The sequence below is a fragment of the Netta rufina genome (genome assembly GCF_964035555.1).
Source record: "Netta rufina genome assembly, chromosome: 7".
In the NCBI taxonomy this organism is placed as follows: domain Eukaryota; kingdom Metazoa; phylum Chordata; class Aves; order Anseriformes; family Anatidae; genus Netta; species Netta rufina.
The window spans coordinates 28175924-28202942 of record NC_140130.1 but is presented as its reverse complement, the minus strand read 5'-3'; the positions used below and the strand labels follow the sequence as shown (position 1 = coordinate 28202942).

Below are 27019 nucleotides of genomic sequence, written 5' to 3'. Positions count from 1 at the left end.
CATTATGGCTCTAGTTCATAAAGAGCAAGGAAGAAAAGAAAGGCCTTATTTTTTTCAGGGCAACCACAATGTAATTCTAAGTGAAGGTGTTTGTCAAAAGAAGTCAAAACTACCTCAGATTGACAGGCTATGCTAACCACAAAAGGGCATGGAGAGAAAGAGCAAGTCTCCAGGAAGAAATGCAACTCAAACTTTGGGAAGGTAAGATGGGCTAAGCCAGAAAAGAAGAAGGTTTAGGAGCTGTTGCAGATGCAAACTGGCTCTTTTCCCCCTAAAGTAGCAGCAGGTATCAATGGCAACCTTGTCAAAAGTACCAAGAGCAGACAACACTGAAAAAGGGCAAGCTGTGTTCCCAAGGGACTGCTTGTTGCAGGCTTGCTGCTTTTGAAAATCAGGTCTTCTTGAGTCACAGGCCTTTATGCCTGTTTTCTTTGTGAGTCCATCCACATTACAGAGGAAAGGGTTTTACCTTTGACTAAAATGCTTCCTTTTTTTTTTTTTTTTTTTTTTTTTAAATCTCCAGAAAGAAGCTGGGGAGCCTGCCTTACCACACAGATGGTTTCCCATTAAAATAATCAACAACAATGTTGGAACTCTGTTCCTTGAAAGGAGGTTTGTCTCTGTGCCCAAGTGAGCCAACAGAGGAAAAATCAGCTGCTACACATTAAGGAAAAAGTAACACATTTAAAACAACAACAACCAAAAAAAAAAAAAAAAAAAAAAAAACAAAATTTAAAAAAATAAAATAAAAAAAAAGAAAGGAAAGGAAAAAGAATCTTCATCCAGTATTTAATTGCAAAAACATGGTGGGAAGGAAAGACAACTCAAGAGAAGCTCCAGCCCTTTTTGCAGCTCAAACAGCCATTTTGCAATGCATGACACAAATGCTTCAACACTGGTTAGTGCAGAGAAGTGTCCTCAGTCTTTTAAAAAAAATTATTGACTAATGGTTGTTTTTCCACAACACAATATTCCTCTGAACGCTATCTAATAAAGCTCTAACTAGGACCTACCATTTGTTCCGACGTCTGCAGTTTTGAGATCCATAGCATGTATTAATCCAAAATGAAAACATTCAGATAGGAGAAAATGGCCATACAGTTGACCTAGGTGAGTATTGCATTGATTGTTGTGCATGTGAAAAAGTCATCACAGAAAACTCATCCACCACAGAGTGTCCAAAATGAAGCAGGGATTTCCTCTTGTAATAGCAAGATATCCCGTGTGTTCACTTTTGCTAAAGGCTGATTTGAATGGTAGCCACAGGAACATAAAATATACAAACTGGTCTTATTATGTGACAAATAATTTATAGGAAAGCAGAACAGGATTTTTTTTTTTCTTAATTAATACTAACACTAGTTATTAGCATGCCACACACAAGAAGTTTAACTGTAGCATTTATTTACTTTTAAAATGCAGGAAAAGCCTAGAAAACATTTTAAAAAGATTTTTCCCTCCTTCCTCTTTATTCCCCACTTATTATTTAAATATGTCCCTGCAGTGCTTTTCCATACACAACAGCATCACACCACACATCCATGAAAACTGCAAAGTGAAACTGAATATAAACAGAAAGTGACTGATCTCATTTCACTGAGCAAGAGGGTTGAAGGCCAGAAAGGAAATAAATTGCTTTAGGGGTGGGATGTTAAGCAAATATTTACACAATTTTCCAGTTTTTATCAAACATAAAATATAATCTAATAATCATCTAAGGAATGTTTTGAGAACATTTTCCCTTAAGTATTACTCAACATTTAGACATGGATGATCAAAAAGTGGAGACCCACTCCCACTAAGCATACAGCAGTATTTATCTCAAGTTATCCCTAGTAGGAAAGATTACAAGGATTAGGTTTCAAGCTTGTGCAATTGCCTTTAGACAAACACAACAATATGCAATAAACTACTATTCCCCAGATGCCAATAGAAAAAACCCTCTAATGACAATTAAGTTTGAAATAAATGAAGAGTCAAATAAGTAACAATGCAAGACAAAACGGTCCCCTTGAAAGACACATTAGCGTGAAAGCTATCAAATCAGGAGGTGATTGATTTCCATGTGGGGAGGCATCCACTGGGGCCACTTCTTGGCTTTGTTCCCCCCAAGGAGTCCACTCCTTTAAACAATGATTAGATATTCTCAGGGCTTGCATCAAAGAAAGCAGGGTGCAGTGGGTTCCAAACTAAAATCAGTCTCAGAATTTAATGGTTTAAAGAGCAGGCTTAACAGTCCTCCCAAACCATTTTTATTACCCAGGTCAGACACAACAATATGTTCCTACAAAACTTCTATGTAATCGGGCCAGAGGAGCATGAAGACAAAACAGCAACTCCACTATAAGCTAGTCTCTACATTCATCAAACAGGATTTTTCTCTGGTACATTGTGCACCTGCTTCTCCTTCCAGGCTCAGAGAACAAGCATTTGGGCACAAGCTTGTCCACTGATTTCAATGGACATTGAATTATAACTATCCAAAATTCACTGCCTGAAACACAGCATGGCAGAAGTTCTGCAGCACTGACTTTTCTTTGGATGAATTCAGTGTTCCCTATATCTGTAATCACCTACATCTTTACAGTATGAATCTCTGAGACAATATTTGTATTTCCTTGGGAACAGGCTGCTAAGTATCTGGAACACTGTTTATGTGCTTAATGTAGTTTATTATAAAACAATTCTATAATACTCTTACCATCATATATATGTATCATACTATTTTAAATACTCCATCTTACTCCAAAGAGAACACTGGGAATTTACTAAGAAACCATCGTACTTGTGAACAATTCCCGCTTGAAGAATTATAAATGGCTTATCTCATTTGATCACTTAGATTCCTCAAAGAGGAATCATCTGAAGGAACTGGCATGTGGGAGTTTAATTCTCCCACTGCTTGCTGGTAGAGCTTTAATATATCATCAATAATTCAAAGACAGCTGTTAAAATATGACCAACCAAGTACACCAGCCCAAGAGGTGTTCTGTAATGAATACTCTTCATGAAGAGGGTGCTCTATAGCATCATTACCAGCTATCTCAATCAAACTCCATTTTGCCTTATCCTTCAACATGTGACTGCTATACAACTCTTTGAATTTTACAGCTAAGAGCAGCACCACATCATTGTATTTTTCAACACAATGCAACTCAAATTCACATTTTATTGTCTCTCTAATTAGAAGCTGAACAACAAAATACTGGAATTTCAAAGGATCATAACTATATCCTTGGTCATGAAGTTACTATACATGAGAGAATTTGTGTCCTAGATTATCTTAATGGATTTCCCCATTCAAGTTCTATAATAAATTATGTTTCTCCAGAGGCAAGAGGTGACAGCAGGAAAGTAAAGCAATCTAGCAGCTAATTTTAGCCAGGGGAAGTAAGTATCTGTCTACCTTTACCTCTTAGTCTATACATCTCTCTTCCATACCTTCTCTGAACAAGATAATACCATTACTGTTAAAGTAAGCCGTAAAATGTTGCATTTGTTGGGATATATTTCTCTGAGGAACCCTAAAGTATTTAACAAACATTTCTATTGTTTGTTTGCTAGTTGACAGCAGTCAGCAATAATACATCTCAGACCACAGTAACTACAAGAACATCATTTCTGACAAGAGCAATAAGTAAGCCTTTTTTCATGAGAAAGAAGCAGTTGCCTAGACTAGTACATCAAATTTAATACTATTGCTCCTCTATATACACTTAATCAGTATGTTTCCAGAATACATTAATAGCATTTGTTGAACCCACTAAAACACTCTTTTCTGTCTGCAAAACAACAAAAATATCACATAAGGAAAGATGAATAATGTCACCTGAAGACCTTAAAATTATATTATCTGAAGAAGACAACAAAGAATGGATACCTCTTGTTTTGCACATCTATATTCAGTGGCTAGAAAGATCAGGTACGTGCTTGGTAATGGACTGTTATGGGAAATAAAATACCCCCCACTCTTCTAGTCTAAATTCTTCCCATGCTTCTCTTTCACCCCTTTTAAATCCATTTAAGCCACAACTCCAAATCAGGACAGGCACTGCTACCAGTCAGCCCATCATTCACAAACTCTCATCATGTTGTCATGCGAGGACCATGTACAGATTAATTAAGGGCAGTTGCCCTTGGAATGCATTGCTGAGATATGGAACATTATCCTCATTTTAGAGGTGCGCTGAAACAGATGGGTCTGCAGATACCCAAGACAAAATCACAATTCAAACATTAGTAGTCAAATTTCTGATTGTTTTTCCTGGATTGTGATGGGGAAAAAAATCTCAACACCTTTACAATATTTGAAATGTGTTAGTGACACAGTATCTCAAAATCAGAAGGCAATACATAATGAAACATATGGAAACATGCCAATGTTTAACATTCAACTTAGATGAAATACAGATATGAAAAGCCTATAAAAGGGACATTTATAGATGAGTCTTATTTTGTTTTATTTTAAATATTTTAACCATGAAATTATAGTATATTTTAGAAGCATATATAAAGGTTCATAATATGAGATCTTTTATCTTCTCCTCCTTCATACACTTGAAAATACTTTATCTCTAAAATTGGTGGCAACATAAAAAAAAGCCCTAGTAAATAAATATTCTTTCCTCCCACCCCAAGATTAAAATAAAATAAAAATAAAAATATAGTTAGCTTGCTTTTGAAACCAATGTAAAGACTCAGAAAGCATGTTTGTAATACTAATTGGAAACTAAACATACATGTTATTAGCAAACAGACTTTATTACTGCATATATATTCAGTGCCTCCAAATATAGCTGCATTATGTAGGAACAGAAACCAAAACCAAAATCTCAATCTTGTATGTATTAATATTTTGCTTCTAGCTTTTTATATAAGCACATACAACTCAAAATGACTAAGAATTTATCCTCACAGACATGCTGCTGCTTTGAAAGATGATCTCAATCTGAGCTAAAGACCTGGGACACACAGAGCTCCACTTCTATCAGCAGACTGATAGAAGCCGAGCAGTTGTGCGTTGGTAAGCACAAGACAACTCCTCCATCCTCTCCAACCTGCAATCTCCCTTTTAGCCATACCATTTCCACAAGTCCTTTCCCCCAGCTGTCTACTGGTGATACCAGTCAGGCCTTGCCCCAGTGACAAACCTGGCTATATTTCCTTATAAAACACACTGAGAAAAAAAAAAAAAAATCAGATCCAATCACCAGTTTCACTCTAACAGAATCATACTGCAAGTTTCCTGGAACCAGATGCATACTCTGACAAAGCAAGCCTATGATCTCCATGGTACCAAAAGTAGCTAAACTTGTGCAAATTATGCATTCTAATTTAATACAGTGGCAGTTCAAGAGTCTGATCTGTAAACAGAACTCTGATGCAGGAAATCCCCATTTCTGTACAGACTTTATTGGAGGATACAACTGACAGACCACAATTTTTTAGTGCTGATATATATATATAGAATCATACAATCATAGAATATCCTGAGTTGGAAGGGACCCTTAAGGATCATCAAGTCCAACTCTTGACACCGCACAGGTCTACCCAAAAGTTCAGACCATGTGACTAAGTGCACAGTCCAATCTCTTCTTAAATTCAGACAGGCTCGGTGCAGTGACCACTTCCCTGGGGAGCCTGTTCCAGTGTGCAACCACCCTCTCTGTGAAGAACCCCCTCCTGATGTCAAGCCTAAATTTCCCCTGCCTCAGCTTAACCCCGTTCCCGCGGGTCCTGTCACTGGTGTTAATGGAGAAAAGGTCTCCTGCAACTCGACACCCCTTTACGAGGAAGTTGTAGACTGTGATGAGGTCTCCCCTCAGCCTCCTCTTCTCCAGGCTGAACAGACCCAGTGACCTCAGCTGTTCTTTGTATGTCTTCCCCTCCAGGCCTTTCACCATCTTCGTAGCCCTCCTCTGGACACTCTCCAACAGTTTCATGTCCTTTTTATACTGTGGTGCCCAGAACTGCACACAGTACTCGAGGTGAGGCCGCACCAGCGCAGAGTAGAGCGGGACAATCACCTCCCTTGACCTACTAGCGATGCCGTGCTTGATGCACCCCAGGACACGGTTGGCCCTCCTGGCATATATATATATATATATATTTTTTTTTTCTGATGGGTAGAAATTGTTTCTCAAAAATGGATGCAGGGGCATGGAAGTCTGGCCTTCATGCAAATGGGTTAGATTCTTAGCTGCTATAAATAAATATAGCTCCATAGGTGTTGGTGGAGACATGCCAACACGTGCCACCTAATGGAAGTGTGAGCCACAGGTAGGGCCTTGGATAGACAGCATCACTGGGGCAGTTAGAGAGCACATCAGCCAGGCTCAAAAGTAGCCCACAGGTTAAAGTGTGAACTGAGTCCTCCAATATGTTCCTTAGGCATCTGGAGCACAAACTCTGAAGTGAAACAGTAAAATTAACATTACTGTTTTAATTTTAATACAGAATTATGTTATCTTTCATCTCTTTAAAAAAGTTCTAACAAACAAGAAGATTTTACTTATCAGTGAAGTAAAAGCGAAGTTTACTTATCAGCGAATTTTAATGTACTTTGGTGGCTATTTTTTTTGGCATTCACCAAGGATACTTTAGGAAAATTGAAATCTTAAGCAGATTCCTTTGTTTCTAGCTCACACTAGCAAACACATTCACCCCTGTCCCTTGAATAAGACTAGGTTTTGCTCTTGCTGTTTGTTTTCTTCTGCTAAAGCACTGCTGAAAATAAAATAAAATTAAATTGACTGTGAAAGCAGGCAACTTCTTGTCTCCAAAGTTTTGAAATCACTGAACATTCTCATATTTAATAATTCCGACTCACTCCTCCAAATTTCCAGTAAAATAAGATGGTCTTTATATTCCAAAGATGCCTTCCCAAAAGTCTGCAGCACTGGATTTTCTGATACAGAGTGACTATGAAACCCCTTTTTGTTCTCATAACTTCATGATGTATATCTATAACTCTTTCTTGTTTGTGAAGATAAGACCCGCTTTGTCTCTCTAAATGCCATTTCAAAGGAAGATTCACAGTTGTTTGACTTTTGATCTGTGTGGCAACTAGCTCGACCACCTGCGCTGGGTTCAAGCAGTTACTGAGCTTGCTTTGTACCATCGTATGAACACAGCAAGCCTTTTAAACCAGAAAGAGCTGATGTGTGAATACACCAATTTACAATGTAAATACAGGGTCCAACAATATGGGCATCTTTAATGACCAAATGTGTAAAGTGCATATATTGTTTACTGATTATATCATTAAATAAAACAGATGGCTCATATTCTCCATCCACCTACAGTGGATTAAAACACAATGGTGTAATAGTCTGGTAAACTGGTAACGTGAAACATTGCTTTGTACTGGCGTAGTAGTATAAATAGCTGTTCACAAATGAGGTACAAAGCCCCACTGCCACCAAGAGTAATTAGCTTTAAGGCCGTACTGAAAGAATGTTACCTTCACAATCAACACGTGTGTGCCATTCACGCAGAAAACTGCATTTGAAAAACCACAGCAGTGACAGAAAACAGCAAGGAAGTTTCTCTGCATGGATAAAGTAGACCACATGCTTCCCACCACCTATGCAAGACCAGGCACACTTAGAACCACGTTTCTCAAACAACTCCTTATTTACATGCATTATTTATATGCAACCACAAAAATAATGTCTTAGAAACATAAAGGTTTGTTTGTCCCCCTACCCCCATTTTTTTTTTTTTTTTTTTCTATCAGGGGAAGGCAAGCAGCTGGTGCAAAAATAATATTTGAAGCAATTTTTATTCAAAAAGAAAAATTATCTGTTAGTGTTGTAATCTTAAACTATCAGAAGATCTTCTGAATGGGATGAGGTGAAGACTTCGCTCTAACTTGCAAATGTTACACAAACTTTCTGGGTTACCACTTAGTTAATATAGCAAAGTCCAAGCTAAACAAAAGTTCTTGGGTAATAAATGCTACATAGTGAGATCCTGCAAGCTAAGCCATGTTAACACTCATGGAAAAATGTTACTATTTGCAGAAGGCATTCAGGTCAGTGAAAAACTCTTCTGTTTTTGAACTAGGAAGTACTAATATCTCTTGCATACACAATTGTGTACAGCCACGGTTCTTAAGAACATGCAGTCAGGCAACATTTGAAGTAAACTAGCAAAAAAATCCAAACTTGCTTATGCATAAAACAAGTAGAGGAATAAACCCTCCCTTACAGAAATCCTTTGTCCCATACCATTTTGAAGACATATCTTTCAAGAGACCACCTCATGAAATTTCCAGCAGCAGATAGACTAACTTAATAAAATAATTCTAATAAATTATAGCTCTTGACTATTTAGATTACTTGAATATTTTTTCAAGCCTTCAAAGAAAATAATTAATAAACTGATCTTAAAATGTGAATTATAATCCTGAATCTAAAACGGAAGGAGCATTAAGAGCTACAATGCATAGGTTTGTCTGGAAGAAGTAGGAAGAGTTTCTCTTTTGTTTATATTATTCTAGATATGTCTGAAACAATTTCAGTTATTTTAATAAATCATCTTAGAACTACACAAACATTGTAGAGAACATAAATCTCAGTGTTTACGATAAAATTGTTTTCTCTGCCCTTTCCATTTCACTCAATTTCTGTACTGGCCTTCCTTTGCCTTTTTCAAATCTTCCATATTAGTTAAAATATAAGAACTAGCAAAAAATAGGAAAATTTTCATCCTACCACCAAGTAGACTAAACAATCTCTCATTGTAAGAGCACACTTTCCAATTCATGACTTTGTTATTCTTCAGGCAGATGCTCAGCAGGTTAGTGATGTGTGAACATTTCTTCTGAAGAGTTTTAAAGGTCCAATACAACATAATTACATGCCACACAAGGACACAAATTCTCCCTCAGTTTTGGTCTTGTCAACCAGCAGTGCTAATTTATCTGTAGCAAACTCTAAGTAATCCTCTTATTCCTCTGCTGTTGATTTCTCACAGTCATCATTTATGGCCTCTTTTGTAAAATTACAACAACAACAACAAACCTCCACCCCAATAAACCTTGCTCAAACAAACAAACAAACAAAAAAATTATTTAGTAATGATGCTACAGGCGACCAAACTACTCATGTGTGACTGGTAAATTCAGGTTCCGGATTTCACAAAACAATTATAGTACAAAAATTTAGTACAAAAATTCTACTCAGCAAATCCCAAGTTTTCCTTTGTTGCAATTGTCATTCATTTAATCTCTCATGTCTCCTGAAGATAGCCAAAACTAGATAGCCTATTAGTATAAAATGGATTGAAAATGATCTAATCTAAATGGTTAGCTAAGGACAAGATTCTGGTATCACTTTTTTATCACAGTTTCAAACTGACATCAAACTTATTAGTTTGATGACTTCATATTTTTCTGAAAGACTAATTCCTTGGTGTGTGAGAAGAATTATTCTGGAAAGACGGAATAAGTTTTCTTTTATTAAAAGACAACAATTTCAATCAAGCGCAGGAAGAAAAGTGTCAAGTGCTACTGGAAGTCATACACAGAATACAGAAAAGAGCTTCTTTACCTGATAAAGACTAACAAAGCTTCCTGCAGAGAACTGCCAGAAGGCTAGGTAGGCAAAACAATTCCCATTCTCACCATTTGTCTCGAAATACCAGATCAGTCTGAAACACTGGTGTGTGTATGGGCAAGAGGGGAGAAATAAGTTAAACAAAAACTCTGACGTTTGTTTGACAATATTACTGCCTTTTTCTTAAAACGTTTAGAAGTGCCACATAATGTTAAATCTCTGCATTTTGTCAATCTTGTTTAAGTTTCAAATGTTACTTTTATTCAGCTTAGCACACCCTCTAGTTTTCATCCAGATACACAACATCATGAGAATGATTTAATTTTGGAGTCTGTATTTGCAAAGATCACTGATACCTATTCATGAAGCTACTGTTTGGAGAGGCTAAGCTTCTAGGATTTACCTTTTAGAATACTTTCCAATTCCATTTTTGCATTCCTGAAATCCATCAGAAGGCTTGACTTGATGAGAACTTGAAACTATAATTTAATTTTGTACACTATTATTTACGTTCTTTAATTCTTGAAAAGCTCAGCAGAAAAGTCTTTCCATAGCAGAAGTCATGGGCCTTGACAAGCAAGGCCATGCAAGAGCACAGCAATCTCACATACACCAGTACGTAAAAGCTCGCTGCCTACCCAAGAAGAGAGACTTGGGCCAAACATTAGGGAAACCTTGGAATAGTTTGACTGAGGAGATAAGAAATGTTCATCAGTGGAGAACAGGCCAGACAAATATCTGTCAGGGTTGAAATGGGGATAGTCAGTTCTGTCTTAACAAAAAGGGATGAACTTTTCAGAGATCACTTCCAAGATGATTCTATTTTATTTTCGGTTTTTGGCAAATTTGTGGATTAAAGTGAAATGACCCATGTAGCAAAATATCATGAAGATCTGCAATCAGAAAATGGTACATTTTGAAATTTATGGCTTAAACACTCAGTCAATGGAATGTGTAAAATCTGGTGTATATTGTTTTGTGACAGCTATAGTGTGAGTCATCTTAAGAACAATGTGATCCTTAATTTACTATTGGCGTTAAGAAGTTTGACTTTATTGATTTCTGAAGAGTTGTCTCCAATTATTTCACCAATTACCAGTGTCATCTTTTGCAAACAGGTTCCCTGCTTCACATAAACAATCTGATCACATTCAAAATATTTTCACCACTTTCACTACTCCTTAATATTATGTCAGAGAGAATTCATCCAACTGGAAACTGCTTGTAACTACTGCAAGAAAGCACTGCACTGATTATGCTGATACGAGACATGTCTTCTCATGAAAGCATGTCACAGAACTATCTATTGTGGTTCAGACATGTCAATGCTGACTATGAAATGCTTTTTGTTTCACTCATGACACAAAGTACTGCAAACCTTTTTAGGCTCTAGCTGCTTAATGATAGTCAACGTATCTCAATACAAAGAACAATCACAAAGGGTTACATGATATTTAACCTATTATGATGCTTTACATTCTTGGTATATGCAGTGTAGGACTAGCTGTGATAATTATCCACTGGGACCCTGCTTTCCTGCAGAAACACAACTGTGCTTAAGATAATGTTCTTTCCAGCTGTTCAGCTGGACACAAGTTGAGGGAAGGGGAGGGGGGCAAATGAGATAGTAATTCCAGATGATAGAAAAGAGGGAATGGGGAGGGTAGAACAAGGGCCATTGTATGTTTAAAAAAGAAATTAAAAAAGGGAATTGGAAATATTGTCTAAAGAATACTGAGAGCCTTGCTCATAATGGACTTAGTGTAGGCAGCCTGACACATGGATAAAACTTCCCAGCAATCTGAAAAATAAAACAAAACTACAATATAAATGCTTCTGTCTCAGTCAATGAAGGACATATCCTTCTAAGACTTTGCCTAGGTATAAGGAGATTAAAGCACAGACTTTATTTTATCCTATTCACTGAAGTTATTAAAATGTGAAGATCAATCATTATGCTCCTTTTCTTTTTCAAGGTCTAAAGTAAACTTAATTCTGTAACACTTAGGCTGTTGGAACTGAAGGTTTGCAAAGGATAAGATGGCATTAAACTAATTGTAGCTACATGTTTGCAATGTTGAAGTTGGTCCTGTTCTACAGCCATTCAGTACAGGGCTTGGAATTCTCCAGGTATACTGCTTGCCACAGTTATAGTGGTTATGGAACAGCTTAAAGGACTGCTGCATTTTCTATGGTGCATGAACTGAAAGTATTTCTAACACTGAATGAAAATAGAGTTTGATTTTTCAAAAACATTTTGGAAACAACATAAAATTTTATCCAAGAAAGATGATCAAGATTAAGAAATTGACTCTTGGTTATTAAACACAAAACATGCATCTTACTTATATATGAACATGTCCTATCTACACTGAGAACAAGGAACCCACAGTGTCCCATACTATTATAAAATTCTTGCTGTTGAGACCTAGAGGTACATTTCACGCATTTTGGTCGGACTACTAATAGTGAAGAATGCTTACCCCCGGGAATTTTACTGACATTACATTTACATTTTCCAGATGTTTTGTCCATCACTTCAGCAAGGAAACAAGGTTTCTTTTTAAAGTTAGAGACAAAGCGAAAAATGACCAGGTACTAATTAATGTCAAGATTTACTCTGGAATAACAAGCTGTATGTTCCTTATCCAAAGACTATCTTATGATTAACAGTACCATAAAGCTTAACATTTTCCTCCTGAAAATATTTAACACTTCTTAACTGATAAAAAAAAAAAAAAAAAAAAACCAACAACAAAGTACAAACATGTATAATAATATAATAACTATATAAAATGGTTAAAAGTCAGGAAAATAAAAAAAATAAATAAAAAATGTCCTTTCACTGACAGTAAGCACTACCATACCCTATGTATATTTTATGGTTCCCATCTAACAATAGAAATATTATGGACAGTGTTGCTCTGTAATAGGCCTTGAGCAAGAAGCACTGTAAAAGCAGTGTTGCCCCAAGAGATGACACAGAATTGTTCTGCTACTCCCTCCCTCCTTATTCAGTGTCCCTTAAGTTAAGAGAATTGCTTCTCTGGTTTAAGTTAACCATATGCTTAAATATTTTCCTGAATCAAGGTCTAAATTACTGAAGTAAACAGCTGCAGCTGTAAATATTTAACATGGAGCAGACATGTTGCAAAAGGATTTACCATTCAATCATTTTTCAGTGTAGAAATACATCTTGAAGTAAAAATAGAAATACATTTATGTACCAAAGCGCTGCTGAAACAATTTCTACTCAAACTTCTTTTGGCTTGGGACCAAATATGCAAAGTTCCGCTGGAAAGAGGAATTTCTTTATTAGCATGAAAACAAGGCAGATCCAACTGCATGTTAAACTTCGCTCACTATTCAACAATCATGGCCTGCTATGACTGATATGACTGATATTGCAATAAGCTTTATTTCAGAAGAAAATCTTTTTGTTATGGACTTCTGGGGACGGAAACAGAGATCAGTAGTGAAATAGGGAAAAAGACAGTGATAACACTCAGTATTGGTTTCAATTTGTCTTAACAAGGAGATGACTTTCTCTGCTGATTTTCTTCTGTGTATGGGAATGGGGGCTTCCTAGTCAAGAAAGAAGGCAGAAGAGACCATAACTAACTTTTCATGTCTCCAGGAGTGTGAGAAAGCAAATAAAATCTCTTGTGCACCAATTGCTGAATGGCCATGCCACCAAGTCAATGGCAGAGCACCCCACACTCTGTTTAAAAAATTTCCTCTGAAGGTCAGTTCTAGAACACTTATGTTTTGAATATGATGCTTTATACTTAGGACCAGAGGCAATGGACAAAAGCTGGATGATGTGAAATTTCCATTTGCTTCCTGGAAAAAGTGCTTATTTCAACTACTGCTTGACGAGACTTCCAATAGAGGTTTTGGTATCTCCAATCTTAGATGTGTTCAACACTTGACAAGTCCCTGAGCAGTCTGCTCTATAGTTAGACTTTTTTTGAACAGGAGGTTGGACTAGATGACCCCTAGAGGTCTCTTCCAAATTGTCGTATGATTGTATGAAATGCTGAATGATAACTGTGGGGTCTGGACTTCCTTGGAGTTCAAAAGTACATAGTTTGACTAGAAATAATGCAAGAAGATAAAATACCTGTAAAGAAGAGTGAAGGAGCTTGACTACAAATAGTTTGGAGGGGGAAGCATTCCATGTTTATGGTTGTGGTCACATTGGTTATGCACATGTTGGTAAGCCATCTCATTTATCACCTGAGAGTTGAACACGTATTGTTTCTTTTTCACCAGCTGAAATTTTCTCTGTCCTATCTGAAATATATATATTTTTAAAGTCCCTTTTATAAGAGCAAAGGTATTCACAAGTTTCTCAAAGAATTGTTGATAACTCAGAAGTTATCTTCTGAGATGATCTGAAATTTGAAGATCAAAAGAGAATTTTGGGCATAAAAAAATCCTGTTGAGCCAGGCAGAATCAAATATTGTTGTGGAGGGAAGTAAATATTTTTCTAAAATATTTGTCTGGGAGGTACATAGAATTTACCTGCTAATGTGATAAAGATTCAAATATACTGAAATTTTTATCTGGTTACTTCTAGGTTTGTTTGTTTCCCACTGAAATTGGGCTGAGTGTGTTTTGGAGACTGTCCAAATTCTTCTCCTAAAAGCTCTTCTAGGCTATTGGCTTAGGATATGGAGAAACAACTGAAGATCTGTCACAACATATTCTTCTCTGCTTCTTTCTGACACTCTAATTTTTCTAGCACTCCCTAATTCACATCAGGGTAGAGGCCAAAGGATAGATGTCTGAGATGGCAACATTGCAGAGGACCACAGAGGATGCCTTTCCTTCTGTTAAAATCTATTACATACAAATTCTATAACTGAAACGACACTGAGCTTCTGTTACAGTCTCAGTGCTTTAAAGAGTAGTCATAAAATGTCAGGATGTCCAGAGCTCTAGATACACATAAAAGAAAATGATTAATGTTTTGACATTATCAACATGGTGATATCCTAGTAACGAAGTGCCTGCCGTAAGTGTAACATTCTAGTTTAGAGGCATCTCAGTAGGCTTATTTACAGATAAGGAAAAAGAATATTACAAGTATTTCAAAGCAAGAATATTTTGAAAGATTTGTTACAAAAAAAACTCTTTACCCATATACACAAAATACTGAGATAAAGTCCAGTACATAAACCTGGCTACTTTAAGTTGCTAAAGGAGCAAGCTGGAATAGGAAGATCTGTCCCTATTCTATCACTGATTTCTTTATTGACCTATGGCAACTAGCAAAACTTATTCCCGCTTTCATTCCTCACCTACATAACTTTTTATGCACAAATGCAATGCCAGGGAATTTCAGTTGTACAAAGGGAGTATTTTAGCCCTCATTAAGAACGCTACCTATTTAAATATCTAAACACTCGTTTGGCCATCTCAGAAGAGATGCTGCTTTACCTTTCCCAGAGGGTAAAAATAGAAGCAGTTTGGCATTAATTAAATGCACAGAGTATTAGTCTGGCACACAACTTCAAGCATATCATAAAATACATATTGTAGGAGCAGCAGCTAAGGTGAGCAATGTTCAGCTTAACATTACCTTTTCTGTATGATAATGATGTGAAGAATAGTCCTCAAGCATTTTTCTTCATTGGTTCCAATAATTAAGTGAAACATTGTGTAGTACTTACTGAAGTATGCAGAATTAGGACACAACTGCCAATCCGTGTTAATTATTTTTTACATTGTATTTATCTAATTTGTGCTGATTTTGTGGGTTTCATATGTTATGACTATCCGTGTGACTAAACAACATTGGGGTGATTCTGAGTCTGGGATAATGCTAGATTTCTAGTCAATAGTCATAGAGCAAATTAATTTTACCATGGACCTATTCAGTGTTTTTACAAAACATCCTGAAAATCTTCTACGGCAAGTTACATATATGCTGAGTCATTTCTTTTGACAAATTCACCTGAATTCACCTGAACTGAGCCTAAACCCTAACCTGCCTTTCATCCAGATGGGTGAACCAACTCAGTATTTTTGTTAAATAAAAAGGAAATCCCATGCTTTCTTGACACACAAAACCACGCCATTCTTGTGTTCCAATTGCATAACCCTTTTGTCTGAAAACATGAACCCAAGTATATTTCAGAGAGATCACATTTTTCATTTGGCTTATGGAACAGTTATAAACTAGGACTCCTAACTGTGATTCCCAAACACAAAACAAAGTCAAAGGTTACAGCATATGTTTTTGTTCCAGCTTCTCCAAATTACTTGCAAATGTATTCAAACACAATATGAGGAGATACTTTATTTTATTGAAAATAACAGACTACAGGGTGCTGCAAAAAAGGCTGAGGTATCTCAAGCATAAACATGGAAAGAATACATTGGTTCAGAAACCCATAAATCCTTATTTGAATCTGCCAACCTGAAAGCCAAGTAAACCCCGAAAAAACTATTTTTCCTAAATGCTATGTCTGATTAAGCCATACTATTAAATGACAGCTGAACTTTAACATTAATATGATATTATTTAAATAACCGCATGATTTTTTTTTACACTAAAATGATGAATGATTTTTGGACAGCTCAATTGACATAAAGCAAGAAACCCCTTTAATGAGATTTGACAAAATGGAGACATATGCAGAATATTCGTTACAGCTCATGTCGCAGGGTCCTTCCTGGGGAGACTTGGGTTTGGTTGTGTCTTTTCTTTCTTTCTTTCCTTTTTTTTTTTTTTTTTTTTTTGTGTGTGTGTGTGTGTGTTTTATTTAGATTGTCTACAAGCACTGAAGCATCCCTTTCAATTGCCACTTTCTTTCTCCATGGATTTTAAATTTAGCTCATGTCATTTACATATTACTCTTAATCAGAGAATTTTATATGTTACAGTTTGGAGTTGGAATTGTAAGAAATCTGTGAAATGAAGGCATCAGGTTTGGTCAATTTAACCTTTGTCAACTGAGTATAAAAGGTACTAACAAAGCCATTTTTCCAAGGAGACTTATGAAAAGATAAAGCTTGTGCTATAGAACAAGTTATATTCTCATTTTGCTGTTTTTCAAGGCAAGTGATAAATCAAAAATTCTCCTAAAGCTTACTTTTTTGTTTGTTTTTTAAAAAAGCTAGTTGTGTTAAGCAAACATGCCATGTAAAAGCCCACGGGAAATGTAATTTCATACTTCACTCTTCTGAGGATGCTATATGTTCCTTGGAAAAATGTGTTTTCATAGCACCCAACATCACCTATTAGAGAGATGCTTTTCTTTTTCAGGAAGCTGAATAAAAGTACAGAAACATGGATATCACATAGAAGCTTGTGTTGCTTCACTGGGTAAAGAACACATATCCAGAGATGCCACAGACTCAAAAAAAAATTGTCTGGGAAGCTACTGATATAATTTAAGGTGGGTAATAATCAGTGGATACCTCCCTCACTTCAAACCCACATAGATTTTTAGCATGTTGTAAATTTTCCCTTTCTGTATCATCTCACTTTAATCCCAGCGACAATTTGCACACCATTGAAAACATGGAAGAAACATGCTAAAATCACAGCATTTTACAGTGTCTGCCAAATCTATTCAGACAAAACTGATCATTTGCTCTCTGTTAGCAAATTTATGCTGCCCCAAAAGATTTACAAACTTTCTCACATAAAATCTAATAGGTAAAAAACCCTGAAAACACCTGAGAATAAGGAATGCAGGAAACCATCATCAAAAATCTTATTTTTAGAACAGACCAAAAAAGCCCCAAATACAAAGAAACAAAGATGAGAAATGAGTGAACAAGGGGTAATCCCTCAGGCTACAGAAAATTCTTTCCATAGCTGTGATAAAGCCTTCTATCTAACCCTGCCTGCTTCATTATCAGAATTCATTTGAAGAAATTCTACATAGCAACCTGTGTAAAAAAGTCAAGTAAGTCAGCAAAATGCAGAGGCTGAACTAGAACTAAAAGTAAAGGCACAGAGGGAAAGAGGGAAAAAAAGAAAGAGTGGAAGTGTCCCTACCTTGGCCTTACCTTCGCAACATCCCTGTCAAAATCCTGGAGCTCTTCCCCAGGTTTGCATCTGTTTCTCTAAGCTGGGGAGAAAAGAGTCCCATTAAAATCAAATGTCACATGTACTCAATTCTGTACAAAGAATAGCTATTTCTATTGTTGTTTGATTCAATCAACTTCAGTTTCAGTCTGCAACAAACTCACACGTGAGAAAGCCACCGAAGCTCTGAAATTTGAAAATGTTTTGTCTGGTCTTTACTTTCACAAACATGAAACCAGTGGAAGATAAGACACTGAGGCAACAAAGATGAATCAGGATAAAGAGCAAAAGCTTTACAAACAACAGGTTGAAGGTAGATGCTCTATAGATCAATATCTGTAATTCCCATTGATGTGTGTATGTGTATTGGTTATGCATATGAGTGAATGCATCTAGGGACGAAGGGACAGCCATGTGCTGTGTTCCTGATGTTTTATGAAAAGAAAAACAAACATCTTTCTTTCACTGTTTTTCAAAGACACCAGTTTAAAGAAAAAGCAGTAATACAGAACAGTGTCATTTTACTGATTCTGCATAAAAGAAATATGCCCATACTGCCCTTTAAAGACAAAACCTGTTGTGACCTTACAGCAGCCATCAGTGGAATGGATGCCCAAATACTTTATGTACAATGTGTAAATGACAATAGTATGTGTATAGTATGCACAAAGTGCACATCTGTACAATATATATTTTTGCATGTAAAGATCACACACTGGAAACAGTGTTTTTAGTAGTTTAATAGGACGCAGGAAAACTACATTGACAGCTTAACTTGATTAGCTGACTTGTTCTACAGTTCAAAAATCTTGCAAAATAGGTAAAACTACAACCAAATGAAAAGTGAAATGGGGGATAATAAAAGAAAGGTTATGGAGAAAGTGAAATTCATATTAAAAATATTTTTTTTTCTATTTTTCTTTAAAAGGTATTAAATTCTTCGTTCTATTGTTGTGTTAGTATCTCACAAAAGGCACTCTAGAAATAATGTCTCCTATTACATCTTTTGCTACAGATAGCTAAAGAAGAGACATCTTTGGACTTTCTAGAGATCTCTAAATAAGTATAAACATCAAAATATACTATAAAGGATAGTGTAACAGTTGTCAATTACAGAATAGCAGGGACCACTATTTTTAAACACAGCTGTGTATACATACATAAAACATTCTTCTGCTTACGAAAGGTGAATATTTACCTCTTCATTATCAAATCAGATTGAAATGATTATCTGACTCATTGACTTCTTACTAAAGAAACTTTGTTGTACAAGACATGTATCCTGTGTTATAAATTCACTGAAACAGCAACATTGCCAAGAAAAGAGGCAGTCTTTCAATAACAAATCACCTTCACCATAACAAGCCACTGTTTTTATCTTGAATATATGCATAGCAGCAATATTAAAACCAGTTGCTGTTTTGGAGCCTAATATTGTAAATAGTTGCTACCAGATGTAATGCTTATTACTGAAATCAGTAGTTGCAATCAATGACACATAACCTTTATGTATAAATTTCCGTCTTGTTCTTACAAAAGGTATTAAGGAAATACCATGTAGAAGATGGGACTAGGTACACCAACCAAGACAGCTCTTAGTAATATCATATTCAGTGAGAAGGCTTGCACTGACTCTGAGAGCTCTGTAATTATGCAGCATGATGGAACAAAGATGAGCATTATATTTCAGGGAGGTCATCCCCTCATTTTTTTCTTGATTCATCTAGACAATTCAAGCTCCAGAAAAGCAGTTTAGCCCAGTTTGACACAAGTAACAGAAGAAAAAATGTCATAATAATTTTTAAAGGCTCATTAAAAAGCCAGGTTCTTACCCATGCTAGAAGGGAATCTAAAGCACAAATGTATGCTTTACATTGGTCTTTTATTATTCATAAAGATGCATTTAACACTTGGGGCTTCTCCTCCCTTTTCACAGAAAAGTAGCTCTCTCCTTTTTACCATTAGATGTTTGATCCTAACTTTCTTGTCTTGCTGCAGGATTCTACCTAGCAGCTAGAATCAGTACTGATAGTCAGGAAGGGGAAGTTGAGCCACAGAGGTTTGACAAAGTCCTCTAAGCAAGACGACCTCATACCTTTATGGCAATAAAATAATAAAAACACACACACACACAAAATAAGCAAAAGAAACGTTAAAAAGAAACAAACACATACACACATAGTTGGAAGATCTCTAGCTGCATTCCAAGAGAACATTAAAAAAAGCCTTCTCTTTTTGCATTGGCAGGGAAAAACAAAGCAAAACAAAACAACAACCCAATCCAAAATGTTTTCTTTTTTTTTTTCAAACTGTAAGTTTGTTTTTATTTAAAACTGAAATATCTGATGGTAGCTCTTCCATCATTTAACTAATACCATTGCACTTCAGAAGCCAAAGAATTGGTGACATGCAAAACTGTTAAATGGCATATAATAGCACTTCCTTGCTGTAGTGAAAATGTTTTGAAAGCTGCTTTAATATTAGCAATGGCAAATCTGCATGGTATTTAAGAATGCTTTTTAAAATAATAAGGAGAATAATAATGAGAAAAGAAGGAAGATGAGGAAGATGCTGATGTTGATATCTTGTCTGCCTTACACACGTTTTAATTCAAGGCTTTCCTAAAAAAGTATTGCATCTTTTAGAGTCCTTTATAGTACAGTTAACCTCTCTGGCTCCTGTAGCAGAGCTTTTATCCCTTCTCTTTGGTTTAAAAAATAAGAGATAGTTTAGGGAATTCCTTTTTCATGGATGTTATACATGTACGTTGCACTGCACATCATCTTAATATATTCCAAATAATACTACTTATGTCTTGCATTTTTCTTCATTCAAGCATTTTACTATTCTGACAGGAAAGCACATACATAAACTTAACCAAACTATAGAGACACTACCTCATTTACGTTTTGCTCAAGAGAAAATATTTCTAATTTTCACAAGATTAAACTGCTAAGAACTGGCCATCATACTCAAGATGACATTTGACGTTCAGAAGACAAGTTTGTTCCCAGGCTGGTAAGACAATATCTGCATTTAGTGTAAATATTTGCTAAATATCTGTATTTAGTGTAAAGCTATTATGCATTGACAGAACACCCTCTGTCCTCTCCAAAAGGATACTTTTTTAACCAAGGAGATTAAAAAACCTACACAAAATGGAAAACTTGCGAAGTTGTCCAATATCATCCTTAACTTTACATTTGAGTATATAGACAGGTGCACTTTTAAGAAATCTCGAGACAAAATATTTAAATAGCGTACAATAAAATTTTGGAATTTAAGATCTTCCATTTATGACAAGATCTTTTGCAGAATTGTTATTGGATGTTCTTTCCTAGAATACTCTTATATTTAATCTCACGCTTTACAGCTTTCAGGTTTTTCCATCAATGAAATTTGGTTTTCATGCAGAATGTAAAATTTGTGCTACAAACGACATGTATAAGGAGTCATCAGAACCATGCCTCCTCTTTCTCTAGCATTCACAATTATTCAGCTCCATTGCCCAGGTTCTGTTTGTCCACACAGAAACAAAAAAGCATCTCAGACTTAGCAGTCACAAGGGATGTGAGGAGTGAAGGGAAAACAAGACACAAAGTTGCCTGAACAACACTTGGTACATGCTCACAATCCTTATATCTAATGATTTAGTTATACTTAATGTTTTAAAGTAGCTAATGCCCAGGACTTCCAGAAGCAACTGGTATTACTGACAGAAAATGCCTCATTAAAGTGGTCATATGGGGCTTTACCAATCAGAGCTATCCAGGTAACGAAACTCCCTGGGACATATCAAGGAGTTTCCTTAAGTGGCATTTGTCAGCTAAAGGCCTGTAAGATGCCTTGGCTTTGGCAACACTGGATGCTCAAGAAAGTGTCTGATCAATGTGTCATAGACAGAAAGTCACAGATTCAGTCACTCCGTGTTCTGGGTGAGTCAGCAGAGCTGGTGAGATCTTCCTGAAACTGTGAGCAGAAATCAGAACCAAAGGGTCAAATCTCTAGACTGAAGTTTAGAGAAGTTGCAAGAGTTGGATGGGCATCTTCATTAAACTATAGAGGCAACATAAGCCAAACAGGACATAGATACCTTTTGACTGTAGTGACAGAGCAGCAGTGTAGGGAACCCCAACACAGAAAGAAATGTTGGTTTTACCCATACAACACTGGGAACATTGAGAAAAGGTGGCAACTACTGCATACATCCTCAGAAGTCAATTCTTAGCATCTGCAGCGAAAAAGAGCAGCTGTTGATCAATTATTAGAAGCTAAATCATGATACTGAACTTTGTTTCAGAGAGTACAAGAGGTGATTGCAATGGACACTATAAAAAAAAGTCTTTCAAAGGACAAAAAGCAGATCTGACTGTGGTGATGGTGACACAAAGCTTGCTTGCAACGGTGGGTTTTGGTGGCTTCAGTGTGACTCCCTGTGGGAGAGATTTGCAGGACTGGGCCCATATAATACACTTTTTAAGTGCTTTGCTTCAGATGGTGATTACATCTCATGATAGCAGCTGATTTATATAAAACTAACCAGTATGCTGGATTATTTTTGCATGCACAGTGAACTTGCCCAAAGCAAATAAAATCCATGACCAGCAATTACTTATTATCAAACTTACCCTTTCCCGAGCACGCTGGATCTTCTCTCTGTCATGGCTGAGGTTTTCCAGCATCTCCTGTCCAATCTGCTCTGCATTAAAAAATCAAAATGTAAATCATGAAAAATATACCTTGTGACTGTAAGGCCTCAAAATGCCAGGTTAGATTGTAACAAAGTTATTTCAAGAACAACAGCATTAATACATATGATGGCTTAATCAGTCCTAACTGCTAAGAGGAAGGTATCATTATACTAAATTTTTAACTTTTCCAAGCAACATAAAACTGCAGAAGCACCAACCAAACCAGAAGCTATCCCCCTGCAATCTGCCAAGGTTTTGGAGGCCCTGGAAACCAATGCTGATTTTGGTCAACAAACTGAAGGCAAGACTTTCAAACTTGCTCTAAGTGATGGGTGTTCATACTTCCCACGCACTCTTTACGCCCATTCCTTGCCTTAGCAAGGAAGTCAGGAAGCTTTCACTAAAAACACCAGCAATACTTATACATCTAAGGATACTGGAAAAAAAAAAAAAATTAGAATATATTTCTTGTGCTTCCCAGCTTTTACCATCGATGCTTAAATAAAAGCCATTTTGGGCTACACCCAAACCAGCTACTGGTGTCTATTTTGCTTCATCTGATACTATTTCTGGCAAAACTGGAGATACACAGTGATACATCTCCTGATGTTTTTAACAGCAGACACATATATTAATCTTTTGGCATCTCTGTTTGTTTACTCATGGGTTATTTGCTTCCGCAGCTCCTGTTGAACCAAAGGTTGCAAAATTATAGCGGAGAAAGGAATCCAAGCCTCAAGATACGGTACAAAGACAAATCAAGATGCCAAAACTTTACTCTTCAAACAGCTTCAGTCAAACGCTCCTCTTTGACTGAAATAATAGCAGCAAATATAGAGAAGAGATTTTAATCTTCAAAGCTCTATAGAAACATTAAGAAACCCTCCCTGTATTTCCCTGAAGGAGAAAAATAAGTTAAATCATTCCCATTTTACAGGTGGGGAAGCAGACACAAGTAGCTGAAGCAGCTGTAACTTGCCTCAGGACACATTGCAAGTGTGAGACAACCAGGCATTTCTGCACACATTCATTTAGGCAACTTAGCTAGGCTGCTAGCTAAGTAAAACTATAAAAACATTTCATTTTATTTTTATAAACAACAGAAATCATATTGTTCTGGTGAATGAGTTGGACTTAATATGTCACTATGTGAGATGTACAGAAATGAATTGGTAAAATATATATATATGTTAGTAGAGAGAACATGACTTTATTTTTATTTATTTATTTATTTTTTTAAACATACAGTCCATTTTGGAGTCAATCCAAATTAGAATCACCTCAAACTTTTAAAATGTGGGACAGGCATTTTTTTTTCCTTTTTTTTTATTTTCTAAATGTATTTAACAGAAGATACACACTGTTAGACAAAGTCTACAGAAATTCATTACATATATATTTCTCTATCTGTTGCCAAGTTCAGTACAAGTAAGATAAATATTTCCTCAGATATCTGACCACAAATTGACATCCTCATTATGCTATCTTGTCCCTCTTGGCTTGCTGCTCTTCACTTTTAGCTGTATATACAATGCCTCCCAAAGGTGAAATGTGGTAAGATATGTGGTTATTGAGTTAAAAAAGCTGTAAGGTGCAGTACAGTCACACAAATGGTAGACTAAGAAAGTGATTCAAGAGGCTTTGCCTATGTTTGTATGTCAAAGGACTTACTGGAGGAAGCTATACTAAGCTTATTCTTCATCAAAGCACTTAAAATACTGGCATACAAAAATAGATACATGGATTCAGTGTAATCTGGGAGAGAAAAAAACAAAGCAAAATACCTTAAAATAAAGAGAAAAAAAAAATGCTAACCAGGTAGTAGCATAAGGTGGAATGATAACAAATATATATTGCTAAAAATTATTCATACGTTTGCATAGACATAAAGGAGTGCAAGGAACAGATTTTCCTTCAAAGGAATAACTTTAAAATAAAGGGCTAAAATGGCTTGATGTTTCCCAAACAAAGCTCAAAAATATCTTTATAGGAAACATCTCTATTTTCTTTACACCAATTTTAAGCAAGTTACTGTGGTTCTTTTTTTTTTTTTTTTTTTTTTTCATCTTCTTCCTGTCACTGGCAAGTTCACACTCTTAGCTTTTTATAATGATTGAGTTTATTTTCCAACCATCAATGTGACAGCAGCATCAACTGTAAGTGAGGGTAAAACACCATCACTTTGACGAATAGTGTATTTTCCTCTCATTGTCGATGACTGAAGACATCAATAAATAAGGAAGGAGAGCATGTCAGCCAGAATATCACAGAATGAATTGTTGATATGACACTTAGGGATTAAACCTTCAGCCATGAAGTTCAACCTAGCAGAGGGGTCTGAGAACTAAGATAGTTGCGTTTCTTCCCAGCAGCCTCTATAGATAAATAATTGGACGGATCATCAATTTTACAGGAGCAGCTTTACTCTACATGCACTTTAGCTGATGATCTTTGGCCTTTTTTGGGCTAAAATAACAACATAAGTTGAACAAAGAGACATAACGGAGGTAACATAATCTCACAATAAGTTCGCAAACATAAATTGACACCTTTATCCACACATTCTTTTCATATCCTTGTTCTACTCTCAGAAAAATCACTGATGACAACGAAACCCAATTTTTAGCTGGAAGGTCAAGACAGTCAAACAAAAATATTAATAAAGAAAGAAAATACAGACTCATAAATGATACGAAGACATGTCTCCTCACTTGGTTTGCAACTGAAGGTGCTTGAGATTAGAGAAAAAAAGCAACATTAGCCCACAATACAGCTAATTACAAGCTTGATCATGTTGCTATCTCCTTGCAATCATTTTTTCAAGTTTCCCCAGGACTCTGATGTTTTCCTGACACTTAAAAACTTCATCTGTGTGGTAGATTCATGCTTTTAGTGCAACAATGTTGTACAGATCTTTCCAGACTAGTTACAATGCAAATCATTGATGATGCTACTCCAGTAATGCGAAAAGGCCATGTTTCTAAGATGTTCTGTAGTGCAGATGTATGAAGACTGAAACACAAACTGAAGGATGCTGCATGTTGCTAGTAACTGTGTTATTTCCATAGAATCTTAACAACATTAATTATTTTGTGCTGCACCTTCTACCTGTAATTCCCAAGATGATAAAATTATATTCTAAAACTGAAGCTAAACTATAAAAAACAGAATGGTGAATGCAGTTACATCTTTATTATCTACTTACTTACAGAGAGCAGGAATGTTGGATATAGCAGTTATCTCTGTCTTAAAGAATGTTGTGATGAAAAGAAAAAAAAAAAAAAAAAGGCCTGAAGAAGTACATAACTTCATTAACAAGCTTCAGCTTTAAAGGGTGAATACAGCTGCAAATACACTGGACCTTAAGGTTGTTTGAATAGGGTATGGGAAATCAGCTTCTACAGGTCTGGACACCTTGGTAATAACACTACGTTGTGGGTCATACGCAAATGGTGCCTGGCTTCATGAGTGGCTGTTGCATAAAAATATGTAATATGAAGATTTCCCCAACTGAAAAACATAACAAAACAAAACAAAAGCAACAAACAAATGCAAACCCAACTTCTCTCTTCATCTCTGGAAAAACCAGCACATGGCTTTCAACTTTTATGCTGATATACACCCAAAAGACAACTACTTCTAGTGATGCTTTGCAATCTTGAATGTGCCCTTACCTTGTTTATAAGTACAAATCATAATTATTTAATACATGTTCCACAAAGCTTGATTTCTAATACTTACTTACATGTATATCAAGTATACAGAGTAAGTTGTGCTTGACTAGTTTTTCCTTTTACTTTATTTTTTTTTCTTTAGTCATTTATGTATTTACTTACTTTATCAGCTAAACTGATTTTGAAAGAGCTTTTTCTAATCACTCAAGTCAGTAATTCTTTTTTTCTTAAGAATGAGTAATATATTTACTCAAGAGACAGGAATGACATGGAATGAACCTCTCCAGACATTTGAATAAATAAACGTGTATTTTTATGAATTTTGAAGACAGAGTCTGCATTTTTCTTCTCATATGAAAAATAAAAGAGCCCAACTTGGTTTATATAGCACTTTGCTTCTCAAAATGTACCTTGTATATCTGTACGTATTTACACAACAGGAAAGAAAATGTTTCATAAGAGGTGGCAGATATCCTGATATGGTTTAAAAACATTTAGAGGGCTTAAAAACAACCAAATCATGTAGAGGATGCCTGAAAGTATGATTTGCCCAATCCTGTCATATGCATGCATGCATACAATCCTGTCACAATGCATGCTTGTGAGTTACGTAATAAGAGGTGGGAAATGACAAATTAATTCATACTGCGAAAAAGAGAAGATCAAGTTAAAAAATCAAGATGGCTGCTCAACAGAATGAGGAAATAAAATCAGAAAAATAAACCAAACCAAACCAAAATACTCCACTGTGTGTTGTGAGAGAAGGAATCAATCAGAACAGAGAATACTTCCACCTGAGATTCCCAGGCTTACCTAGTGAATAAAAGCACTTGGGGAATGCACTTTTCTGCTGTCTTTGCATAGAGATACTGTATGCTGTGAAGACGTACCAAAAATTATGGAATATTCTTAGAGAACTACACAAATACAGATAGAAACTCAGAAAAAATACTAAATACTTTTATTTATTTATTTTTTTTTTCAAAACATTGCCACTGTGTTTTGGACAAAGTAAAGATTAGTCTACAATTTTAGTAGACTTGAAC

At 36.0% G+C, this 27019-nt stretch overlaps 1 protein-coding gene across 4 annotated transcripts in view; it reads right to left on the bottom strand.

The window, feature by feature from the left end:
- VTI1A (vesicle transport through interaction with t-SNAREs 1A) overlaps positions 1-27019 on the bottom strand; it is a 269515-nt gene that overhangs the window by 84321 nt on the left and 158175 nt on the right. For 2 of the 4 annotated variants that reach the window (XM_084290595.1, XM_084290596.1), the window contains 2 exons: positions 22237-22307; positions 17579-17651 (listed from right to left, as the gene is read on the bottom strand). In XM_084290595.1, coding sequence (XP_084146721.1) covers positions 17586-17651; positions 22237-22307 — 137 coding nt within the window. In that variant the 3' untranslated portion in view covers positions 17579-17585. The remainder of the gene's footprint in view (positions 1-17578; positions 17652-22236; positions 22308-27019) is intronic. The other 2 variants (XM_084290593.1, XM_084290594.1) reach the window with 1 other exon arrangement.